This window comes from Pterocles gutturalis, unplaced genomic scaffold (genome assembly GCF_000699245.1).
Source record: "Pterocles gutturalis isolate BGI_N339 unplaced genomic scaffold, ASM69924v1 scaffold36668, whole genome shotgun sequence".
Classification (NCBI taxonomy): Eukaryota; Metazoa; Chordata; class Aves; order Pterocliformes; family Pteroclidae; genus Pterocles; species Pterocles gutturalis.
The window spans coordinates 14,483-27,006 of record NW_010126900.1 but is presented as its reverse complement, the minus strand read 5'-3'; the positions used below and the strand labels follow the sequence as shown (position 1 = coordinate 27,006).

Genomic DNA, 12,524 nt, shown 5'->3' with positions numbered 1-12,524 from the left:
TTTAATATAATATAATTACTGTGTAATTATTTTTTAATTCCTGATATTCGGTCCTGTTGTTGTTTGTTGTTTCCTGGTTCTGTCCTGCCTATCAATATGGGCAGTCAATAAGTGCTGTGAAAGGCTAGGAAAATTCTTATAGAAAGAACAATATGTACTGGGAAGATGATTGAACCTGTCCCAAAACTTGAATTGGATTTGAGTGCTGCCATGACATAATATGACCTTGACACAGAATTAAACATGATACCACTTTTAGCAGAAAGATCAAGGAGTTAGAGAAGGGGAGGTTATAGAAGCTTTGATTGTGAAGAGCTGCTGAATATAGCTGAGCAGTTCTTCAGCCAATATATAATTTAATGTTATTTGTGGTTTTAAATGTTGGAATGGCCCATCTATAATGTATAAAGATTAAATTACATTTTGTCTTGTTTTGTACAATCGTGTTACCTATAGTATTTAGAGATCCAGTGTTTAATTATTCTTCAGCTAACATTGCAGTTGTCTTTTTGCCCGAAAAGGTAGCCCTCAAATTATATAATACTGTCATGCAGCTTAGTTGTTTTAAATGAAAATATTTACATTTAGTATAAATCTGAGGGATTTATGTAGACATATAAACTTCGTTAGTCTCTTGAGCTTATATGAGCTTGAATCTGATTTTTTTTCCTATCAAGTTTGCTAAGCCAGAGCAGGCGTTCAATCTACAGAATTAGCAGTTGCTACATGGTTCTCTGTGCACAAACAGTGTTGATGTGTTTTTAATGGCTTGATGAAAGTCGTAAATACCAAGCCCTGTAATACCAGGCTGTCAGGTACAAATATGTGAAGGTATTTACAGTTGGTTCCAGAAATGTTTGAAATAATTACTAGAAGAATACTTTAGGCATCAAGTTTGTCTTTTCTGTTACAGAAACTTAAAAATACTTGTGATAAAAGAAATAATAAAGACTGATGAGTCCTTTCAGAATTAACATCTTGCAGCTCATACCCCCTGAGCTTAGTTTTATGGGGGTTTTTGTTCGTGTGGTTTTGTATCTGAAAGAGAGGTTCCATATGAACGTTTTTCATTACTTAGTGTTTCAGTGTTCTCTCCAAGTCAAAATTCTACAAATCGAAATACATAAAATAAAAAAATTCACATGTCTTCATCTGTCAGAGTTGATGTTTTTTCTGAAAGGTAAGTTTGGAACAGAGGAGGCATATGTATACTTTTACTTCCTATTGAAAGGTGAATTCAAAGCATGTCTGTGTCTAAATTGCCACGTAGCTTTCCACTGCAACAGGTGCATCCCAAAGAGAAACTCAGGTTGGGAAGAGTGAGATGAGAAAAAGAGATCAGATAACAGACAAAAAAATATTCATGTTGAATTGAAATATATAAAAGCAAAAGAACAGATGAAATTGGAAGTGTGTATTCTTCATATTGCCTCAGTCTGTTGAAGTCATTCTGAGTTTATCCTTCAGAATGCTTTCATCTAACTTAGGTATCCTTCTTACAGTGACAGACTGGATATTGGACAGAGACCCACAAGAAGAAATACTCAAGGCATTCAAATTGTTTGATGATGATGACTCTGGTAAAATAAGCCTGAGAAACCTGCGCCGGGTTGCTAGAGAATTGGGTGAAAATATGTCTGATGAAGAACTACGGGCTATGATTGAAGAATTTGATAAGGATGGAGATGGAGAGAGTACGTGTCAGCAAACAAAAAAGCCATATAGTCTGTTCTTAATTTTCTCCCCTTTTCGAATGTGGATTTGTTGTGAAAATGTCCTCTTTGGTTTGCTTCTGAGAACTTTCAGCTCAAACTTAATTTAGCTTACAAATAATGGAAATAGTTGTTTTTGACAACTGCTAGTCCTGGAAACACATCTTGGAGTCCAAAAATTAATTTGATTTCTCAGGTTGATTCACCACTAACCCTTTTTCAGCCAAAGTCTATTAAAAAATTGGTGAGAGTGTAGTTGAAAGTGGAAGTAATTGGACTGATACATATCAGGTTCCATGTCTCTACATCACATTTTTTATTTCCTTATAAATCAGTAAAAGGATTAAAGTGCTAAGAGAAAACTCCATTCATTGACTAGTCAGTGTTTCTTAAGTGGTGATGTGTGACTGTTGTGATTTCAGTGTGTTAGTCAGACACATTTATTAAGCTAATAAATCATACTGGACGTACCCTGGGTCTATGCAGAGTCAGCTTGGATGGGTCTTCAGTGTACTTCTGAACCACAGAGTGCTGAAGAGCATAGTGTGAAAAATAGCTCTGGGCAATTGACAAGATCCGTATAGAGTGGGCTGCAGAAGGGATTTATTAGCTAGATAAATTAACAAATTCAACTTGATACTATTCTTATTAAGTCTTCGTGAACACTGAAACTTAGGGGGTTTTTCGTTAACTTGAAAACATCCTTATGTTTATAGCAGAAATGTTAGTACCTGAATTTCAGGGACCACTTGCTTGAGACCACATACATAAACACTACATTTTTTTTTTAACAGTCATCAAAACCTTTCTCTGAGTCTTTCTTTCAGGATGGTGACTTATGTCTGAGATTTCACTAGCAGTTCATCAACTTTTCCAGTTACATTAGTATTTCTACTTGTGAACCACTGCATCTGGTGGACTCAAAACTCTCACTATAGTGAAAAAACTTGTCAGCCTTGTGACAGACATCATCCCCTCTGTGCTGTTTGAGGTGGATGTTATTCCATACTTGAGAATGCAATTACTCAAGTACTAAAACAGCCCCTTTTCTTTCAAGAGGAAGGGGAGGACCTTAAACATGGTCAGTGATGTGGAAATATGAACCTTTTTTTCCATTATAGTGGAGTAAATACAGTGCTTGGAGACAAAAGACCACTAGTGAGAGGTCAGTGACTGGACTGCCAGAAGAGTGTTAATGTTGACAGTTATTACTGAAGTAAGCGTTGAGAAGAGGGTGTGATTTCCTTCCTTTTGGAGCTGTTGTTTTCTGCATATTTTTTTATGGTCTGAGGTCAGAGTTGTTTGATAAATCCATACCAGATAGTGCTGACTTTCCTGCACACTCCCAGTTGCATCTTCTCACCTGTTTCTTGCACTGGCAGTATCTGATCCCACAGGTGAGACGTTTGAGGGAACTACGCCAGGAGAAAACTTCATTTAGGTTTTTAAGTGGGTTTTTTGTTTGGTTGGTTTTTTTAGCTTAGATCCCTGAACTGTCTCACTGCTTGATCAGATTTTCTTGGAGCTGCATCCTGAGAAAATAGATTTTGTTTGTTCTCAGTGTTTCCTATAGGATAATTGAAGCAGGTCAGTATAGTGGAAGCTGCAGATTCTGTTTTCAGGCACCTGTGTATGTGTAGTGACACAAAGGATGGCAGCTGTGAATTCTGGTAGACAATAGGATACCTATTTACTTCCTTTCCAATAGCTGTATAGCAGGTGAGGAATGAAGCCTGTTTTCTCAATCTATTAGATTGATTTCTAGTCTAGGTAGATAGTTAATTTTGAGCTTGTTTTGCTTGTGAAGGGAGGACATTGCATTGCTACTTTACTTATTTTTTTAAGATTCATTTCACTTTTTTTTTTTTGGAAGGTGTAGCTGTAGAGGTGAATGAGAGTACAGGTCATCTGCAAGCACATTTTTTGCTGTGTTGCTCCCTTGGAGCTGTCAACTGAGTTGTCAGAATTGTGGATCAAGGATGGTTTTTTGTCGTGTGGTTATTTGGTCACTACAAGTTGAATGTAGACTATTAGCTCGTCTCAGGAAGGTTACTGAGTAATTATTTTGGGTCTCTGCTGCATTTTTTATTTCAGATTGATCAGCTAAGAGTGGGTAGCTCAGTTTCCTCTTATTGATTCATTAATTCTCTTTGTTAGAGCAGTCAAGTGCAAGATCGAATATGGAAGATTGACAGCATAATGTTTGTGTATGATCCCATTTATTCTTAAGGTTCTGTGTGTTTTCCGTTCTTTAAATAAAACTGATGATGTTTCTAGCTTTTTAAGATTTATACTGAAAAAGTAAATAATCCTGTGAATCACTGTTCCATTTAGCTTCAAACATCTGGGTCATGTAGAGAAATCTTGCTGTCATCTATTTCTCCTTTTTCTCGTGCCAAAAAAAATCTGAAACTGTTAGTTGCTAGCATTTTTAATTGATGCTTCAAATACAGGAGTAATAGCACTTGTGGTTTAACACCCTTCTTACATTTGAGAGATTGCCTTGCTCATATTGAAATAAGGTCTGTTGTGTGATGCCCAGACTACTCAAACCCTTGTGTTTCCAGCAAAACCACTGTACTGGTACACAGTACACAAGTTTCTGCAGAATGAAGTACTTTCAACATGTTTCTGTCTGCCTTAAAAAGATAAATAGTCTTATTTTTGTATTCCTGGTTTTAGGAAGGACTTCTGTTTTGGAGTGTGACTGTTTTTAGAAACTCCATGCTGTCAGTTCCTGCAGTTTTTGTCGCCTTATGTGGATGCATCTGTAGGAAACATGATCCAGTCTTAGGTCTCAGATTTTGTCATGGAATTAAGAAAACAAACTTCCACTGAAATAATACACTTCTTTAAATTTCCAGAGCCCAAGTCAATATTTTCTTCATATTAGCTGTGATACTAGTTCATTCTTTTATGATCATTTATGTCATGGAATTGAGGAAAATCAGACCCTAAGAAGGACTATGATTGCTTCTTACTTCGTTGTGCTTAGTTTGTGAATAGATCCAAAGTCCGAGGATGATTAACTGGGATTAACTGGGTTATTAGGAATTGTAACTACACTTCTCTTAGCAGTTTGTTTGAATGTTATAATTTTTTTTTGTCATTATGATACTGTATTTCCACTTTGCAGCATTGTTTTAACAAAGGTGTTTTAAACCAGAGAATATTCTGGGAAAGATGTTTGTGCTGTTATCGTGCTGTTCTCATACTGTTACTGTGATAAAGCTGTGGAAATGTATTTTAAAGTCTTAGAGACAACATTATGCTTATGTGTAGTAGAATATGATGTAACTATATGGTGGACTGATATTTCAGAGCATAGAGTCCTAAGCTTAACTAAATCTACTTCTTTCATAGTTTTTGATGTGTTGCAACAGGGCAGATTTAAGTTTATTTTTCTGTTCATTAGCGTAGTTGAATTTGTTTAATTTTCTTCTAGCTGTAAATGTAGCTCTTACTTTGCAGTGCTTTGTTTAGGAATAGCTGGGGCACATTATCTGGGACAGAATATTGTCAGGGAGAATTCTTTATACATGTCTGGTCTTTTCCATACCACTGACTTACTTTATAATCATTCCCCACTACTGTAATTAGTTGCAGCGTGAACATGTTCATCGGTTAACTCTTTTACAGTGTTTCTGTTTTAACATATGAGTAAGGTCAGTAGCTCAGGTATAAGTGCAGCAACATAATTAATGTCTGCTAATTAATTTATTATTATGACAATTTCTTCAAATACATTTGTGTAAAATTTCTGTTAATTATAACTGAAGAATGAAGAAAGTTCAGATGCAGTAAAGCTTGTCAAAAGTCCATTTTAATTCTAGCTAATTTATGGAATCATTAGTAAATGATCTTAAAATTCATTCTGTATTTGGCAAGTGTTATAGGTTTGAGAAAGGAATATCGTGGTTTTGGGGGAGGGGTTTGAATTACGATTTTAAGAATAAAACCAAATTTGATCGTAACTGGAGCTGCAGCATTGTTACTTGAGAAGCACTTATTAAATAAAATTTAAATACAATTTTTAACATTTTCATAAATCCTAAAAAATCATTATAATAAGTATTATGGCTATGCAAAACCATCTTTTTACATACTTTTCTCAGTGTTTTTTTTCTGTCTTGTTTTAGTTTTAGAATATTTTTACTTTCATAATTACAAATAATAGCTTGTTATATATGAACTGGATTCTGGCTTAAGTATTCTACGTAATTAAGCTTACATTCTGACTTTTCCTTTTACATGAAACCAAGAAGTGCAAAATCTCTGTTCTAGAACCCAAAAATGCAAACTTGAAAACCCTGATTAGTAATGGATCTGATGCAACAAATATGAACTGGGAGACCTTTAAGTAGAAAGTATAATAGAGATATGCTTTAGGTTCTTTTATTGTTTATGGATGTTTGCTGTTTGTCTAATGATTTTCTCCTTTTCTATAGTCAATCAAGAAGAGTTCATTGCTATTATGACTGGAGATATTTAGCATCAGAAGAAAAGAAATGAACTCAGCACAAAAGGGAGGAATCATTGGAAGCTTCCATTACTATGTTTTGTACTTCCATTCATTTCTGTAGCTGGAGTGATGCAGAAAATTACTTTCCTCACAGGACCAAAATGAAGACAGGTTATGCACTGATAGTTCAGTATTTTGTATAATGAAATATTATCACGAGAATAACTGATATATCATTTTAGAACAAGTAAGTAATGCTGCATTTCTTAGTGTTTGAGTACTCATTTGTAAAATAGGTTTGTATAGGATTTCCAAATTGTATCATAAGAACCTTTTGAGGTTGACTTTGTGTTAGCATTAGCTGTGGCCTTAGTTTTGATACATAAGGTTTGACGAACTTCCATTTAAATAAAATCTTCTTTACTATTGCTACTTGAAAGTCTTATTTTTGTAGTTTAATCTGAATGGAACTATAATGTAAAATCCTTCCAGGGACAGAATTTTTTTCATCCTCCAGGGACTTGTTCTTCCGCAGTTCTAGATGAATGGTAGCATTAAACGGGCAAGCATTTGCGTCCTTAAAGATGCTGTTTTATAGCTCTCTATTACCCGTATGTGATAGCAAAGGTAGGCAACTGTGCTTGATGATAAATTGTATCAAAAATGTACTTCAATCATCTGGATGTCAGCCACCAGCTCTCTTCAGTATCTACAGCTCTGAGAGCTGTGGAGACAATGACAACTGTTATGATGAGCAGATGCTCTTTCTGTCGTATTTAGTTAGAAGAAAAGCATCACGGGGAATGAACTCTTAAAGTAGTTGAAAAGACTGGATGTATTTCTAGTTTACCTGATGTCTTCTGGAAGAGTGCTTGTGGGCTGATCTTCCAGATTTCCTGTGTATTAGTTGTAGTTTCTTCTTTTTAAATTTCACTCTTGTTGTATTTCAAGAAATGTAACTTTAAATCTTGCTTGATCCTATAATTCATTTTTATTGTCAGAAAAGCAGCTGCTTTCTACCTGTCCTTAATCCTGGGGTTATGTAAGAGTCGGTTAGAAAATCAGCATTGTCTAAACCTTGTCATCAAGGACATGACACCCCCAGTTAGACTACAGTGTCCCTTCTTATGGATTTGATGTGTCGTGGGAGCAAGACCCATGACTCGGCAGGCCTGTTGTAGCAATCTAATATCATAAGAAAATCTCTAGGGTAAAGTAAAACACAATTGCCGCTTTCTGGGACAAAGGAGCAGCTGGCATGCAAAGAACTCATTTTCCCAGCAATGCACTCTGGTCCTGGTACAGAACAGATTGATGGGGGATGGAGTGAAATGGTCTCATTCCACGGCCCTGCCCTGTCCAAGACTATCCGTACCTCTGTAAGGATGGGAACAATAAGCCGCAGGTGCCACGGGTATCCAACCAGAAAGATGGCAGACTCCGTGCCAATCTCTGTGACGAAATCTTTACGCCGAGGTGAACTTTGCTCATTATAATGTCATTATAATACCAAAACACACCTCCATCCCGAAGGCTACCTGCCTCCAAGGTAGATCACTCCCCAGGCACTCCTCTCTGGGCATACACAACGGTGCTACCTGGCAGAGGTGGAGACAGGAAAATGAGTTCCTGGGGAGAGGTGGGGATTCCTGAGGTAGAGGAGGAGCAAGGTGTGTAACTTTGTATAAAAGGTCATCCCCTAGCAACCTAAAGTTGAAGCCTTCCCCACTAAGGATCAAGGACGATCGTCAGGACCAGCAGGACGCTGCTGGCTCCGGGCCCGAGGGACGCCTTGGACTTGGTAGCTATATTCCTCTTTTCCTCTACTTTTCACTCCTTTATCTATCACACATTGCTTACAGACACAAAATAATAAAGTTTTTACTGTTTAACTGAAGCTAACCTCTTTTAGCGTGGTCACCTTAATTTTGCACTTAGACATCTCAGTAAAGAACCATCACGAGTCCTTAGTGGACAGTGACAGGTTATGAACAGGTTTGCTCTGCACAAACAGAGCTTGGGATTTATTTGAGACAGAATTTAAGGTCATTAAAGATAATAGATTTTTCCTATTATTTTTCAAGTGTGAATTCTAACATTCTTATCTGTGAAGTACTGTGTTGCTCTCTATTAAGCCATCAATACCAGTCCATTCATACGGAAGGCTATAGCAACTCAAAATGACTAGCAGTGGCTTCATATAACTGATCAAGTATTATGAGCAGACACCTCATGCGTCATACCCAGTAGGGCATGTGGCCATCAGCTGGGATTTCTGTGCTGGGAAATGTCATTCAGAGAGATGTCTTTTGTACAGCCTTTGCTAGGAAGGGATATTGTTCCTGCTAAGATATTTTCATTTTGGTTTTTTCAAGATTAATTATGAAAATATAATGGGGAAAAATGGTAAGGATAAAAATGTGAAATTTGTGGGAGTGAAGGAGTGATTGGTATTTGCCAGGAATTTTCAGTTTTCTTCATGTTCAGGTAATATTTCAGTCAAAGTTTGAGTAAAATCAGAGGTAGATTTTATAATCAGGTTCTTGCTCAAAAAGTAAACAGCACAAAATATTTGCATGAGAAGATTGGTGTTTATGGGCAAAAATTCTTCTTTATATAGTGTGAACATACTTTATTTCTTTCATATTAATTTCAGCATAATAGTTGGGAAAGGGGAAAAACAAGAGTTGAAGGATTCTGCCATACAAGAGAAAAACTTGCCTAGGAATAATTACAGCAACCTTCTTACAAGTCAAGTAAAATGCTTTAGAATCCAGTAGCAAAAAAACCCCTCATAAAATGTAAAACTTACTTAAAAAAACCACTCCCATTAAAAAAAGAAAAAACAAACCCAAACCCCACAGCCCAACTTCTAACCACGATTTTGCAATCTTAGCAGATTTGTTAGGTGAATATTCAGGGGAAAGGATTCTGCATTTAGGACTGCACCTATGGTGCTCGTCTTAACAAGTGTTTTCTAGGAACAGTACGGATATTGTCCACTTCAGTAGTTTCGGGCTTTATGTTGAATTTATGTAAACTATTTCAGGGACATTTTTATTTTCTGCAGACAGTGAAAGTGATAGAGAACTTAAAAGGTCCCTTAGTAGTAATTAAAAAACTTTTTCCCCTGAGAATTATACCCTTATTCTGAACGTGCCAGTTTTCTAATACTCTGCTGTGGCTGTTGAACAACTGGCTTTTACAGGTGTGTTGCTGTTCTGTTCCTCCATAGATAGCTGGTAATTATTTCTTGTTAGGTGTCACTTTCTGTTTGTAACTCTTCCAGGAAGATGCACTTTGTCTCTTCTGGATTGAGGCCTTACTTCTAGCTTTAGCAATGTATTGGAAAAACCTTATTTTGGTCTTAAAGATGTGTCAGCACTCGTTATGGGCTAGAGCACAATAGTGCAATGCTCCGTAAAGACAGGATGGTGAACTGGAGAGGTCTTGTAAATTGCTCAGACTGTAGGAGAGGCATAGAAGGAAAGAAAAAGAAACAATCTGTAGTATTTAGTGATATTGTCTCAATGTTTAGCTTTGCTTTTTATCTGCATTACATTGTTTGGGCATTTTTTTTGCATTCCGAAACTATACTTGTGTTGTGAAGCTGACTGGTGAGCTTCTTGTTGTTCTGTGTACTGGAGGTGTTGTAATTTCTGTTGTCTTTTCTTGATATTCACCGTCTGAGAGTAATTGTGGTAGACTGGAGTCCAGAGCTTGGTTAAGATCTAAGCTCTGAACTTGCAACTGTCTACTTGGCCCCAGCATCAGCTCCGTATGTATTGTGGGACTCACCCTGGTGCTTTTTGGTAGTTCTGATGGTATATAGGGTACACATTCACAGTTTTTGTCTTTTCCTTCTTTGTGTGATATCAGAGGAGGAAGAGAGTCATTTGGTGGTGCATTTAAGTCTTTGTCTGTTGTAGAATAGTATTAAGATTCAACAGCTGTCATTCCATATTTAAAAGCTGTTCTGTGAATGTGTGCCTTATTTATAGACTTGCAGAGGTGGGTTAGTGTTAAAATACTGATCTGGAGTACTTGGGACCCATGCTACTCTGTTGCCTCTGCTATGGAAGGTGGTGATGTCTGGTAGAAGTCCAGAAATGGCAGCTAAGGAAATGTCATAATCCATTGCACTAAAATTCACTGCAGCTTTTCTTTAAGAGTTTTCAGTAAGAACAGTTTAACTGTGCCAACTAGTCCATCGCTTCCCTAATTAATCCCACGTAACTTTAAAGAAATTTAAAACCTCTGAACGGGTGAAAATACCATGTCGGAGTGCACTGTATACCAAATGTTACTCTGCTGCCTTATTTTAGAACTGTCTTTTCAGTACTAAGATTATCACGTCAAACATTTTTGGCTGTGTTTATTCATGGAAAAGTTTCCGTGGCACAGTTAAGTCATCAAAAGTCATAAAATGCCGGTGTTAAGGTTACATATGCCCATCTTGTGGAGGCTCTGCCTGAGTTGAGAAGCACCTCTGGAGCGCTCTGCTGATGTGGCCATCCTCACCATATGCAGCAGAGCCTTGCTTAATCCTGCCCTTGGAGCTCAGCAAAGAGGAAAAGAAAAACCATGACAACTTGGCTGGCAACGGAGCACAGGGCAAAGAGGCCATTTCCAAAGGGAGGGATGAGCTGAGAAGCACTGGGAAGACACCCAGCTGGCCCCGAGCTCAGAGCACAAGGACAGGGTGTCTGTGCTGAGCCACAGGCCTGTGCAAGAGAAATGGCAGCCCAAAGGGGATGGCGTCTGGGTCCATGTGGGTGTCTCTGTCCCTGGGCTCCCCTCCAGTTCGCAGCGTAGCTCATGGGTTCGTCTTCACTTGCATTGTAGCTGCAGATCAGGATGACACCTGACTGGAGACTGGCATTGTAAGAGGTTGTGTGTGGTGGTTATGGCATAAAGCTGAGCGTGGACAAATCCTTAAATTTTTTAACTTCTGTCCCGAGCAAGTTTTGCAGGCTATGTGGAGTTCTAGGATGTCACAGCTTAGTAAACTTTGTTAGCAGAGGTTTTTATTGCAAATTACACAAGAACAGAGGATAAGGACAGTTGCACTAAATCCCGTTGCTCTGTGGATTGCTTGTAGTTGCTCATAACCCCTCACATAATTGAAGCTTTTGTTGACTCACAGCTGATGGATGCGCTGTCCGCATAACCAACCCTTTACTTGTTTGTGTCAAACTGGGTTCTGCTGTTAAGCAGGTAACAGCTGTGACTGCAATTTGCCTTGCTGTGCACACTGTATCTGAAGCAAGAGCTGCATTTTTCTTTGAATTTTCCATTAGATCAAGAGTTTTTAGAAGATAGTGGCTGGCACTAGCAAAACTTCTGCAGAAGTCATTTTCTGTAGTGCTTTTGCAGAGTGAGGATTGCCACTTAAGTCCTTGGCGATGCTGAGAATGTTTTCATAATCTTGAGTAACAAAAGAAAAATTATTCCACAGAGGGGAAAAAAGAGGTAAGTGTTTTGAGTGCTTCTACCTTCCCTAAGGTACACTGAGGGAAAATCTGGACAAATCCATTTGGACAGTCCCACTGTCACACACATTAACAGAAAATCAGCAGAAGCATCATAAACACCTAGAGAATCTGCAAGTATGTTACTTTATGATAGCGCAAATGGTTCATCTACTGTAAAAGTGTTGCTAAGCAAACTGAACATGTTGGCAATTACCAGCAGTCAGAAGTGACAGCTCTCAGAATATGTAATAAGTGGGAACTTTCCATATGTAGGTCTTTTTGAAATGACATACGAATGTTTATCCAGTCGAGGTTGTATTTGCCACTTTTTCACTCTTACTAATTTGAAAGCTACTTCACTCATAAAATAATATTTCAAGGAATCCTAAATGAATAGATAAATAAATTTAAAGGAATAATTCCTTTAAAATATTCTTTCTAAGGGAATAAAGAATGGTCTTGGGAAAGGACTGCTTAACTAATAGAGACCCATTTCCATCTGGGTGACCAGACAACACTTTATAATTGCTAGAATGTTTTTCAGAAATGCTTGTTATAACGCCTGGATAAACTGCTTCTGTTGCAGAGCTTAATTACGAATGCATTATTTTAATTGTAATTTCATGATATGAACTTCTGAGAGGGTAGTTTCTTTTTTTGTCTGTTTTTTTGGGGGGAAGTGAGCTTGAAGTTTGTCTCACAATAAAACCTGTTTTATTGGTGTGAGTAAAATTTGGACAATTTGTGTTGGCAGAAACTTGCAGTAATTTACACGAAATTCTGTAACCTTTTCTTACTTGAAGGCTTTCTCAGGTGTTGGAAGAAGCTCTTCTCAGCCCTCTCCTGGAGGCAGCAAGACTGCAACACAGCTACTGT

At 37.6% G+C, this 12,524-nt stretch overlaps 1 protein-coding gene across 1 annotated transcript; it reads left to right on the top strand.

Moving 5' to 3' along the window:
* Positions 1–1,487: 1,487 nt before the first annotated feature.
* On the top strand, positions 1,488–6,600 carry LOC104465901 (centrin-3; the record flags this gene model as incomplete). The annotated part of the gene is made up of 2 exons (XM_010079125.1): positions 1,488–1,694; positions 6,161–6,600. Coding segments are annotated over 2 exons (251 nt in total), but the record flags the coding sequence as incomplete, so codon positions are not given.
* Between the last annotated feature and the right edge of the window lie 5,924 nt (positions 6,601–12,524).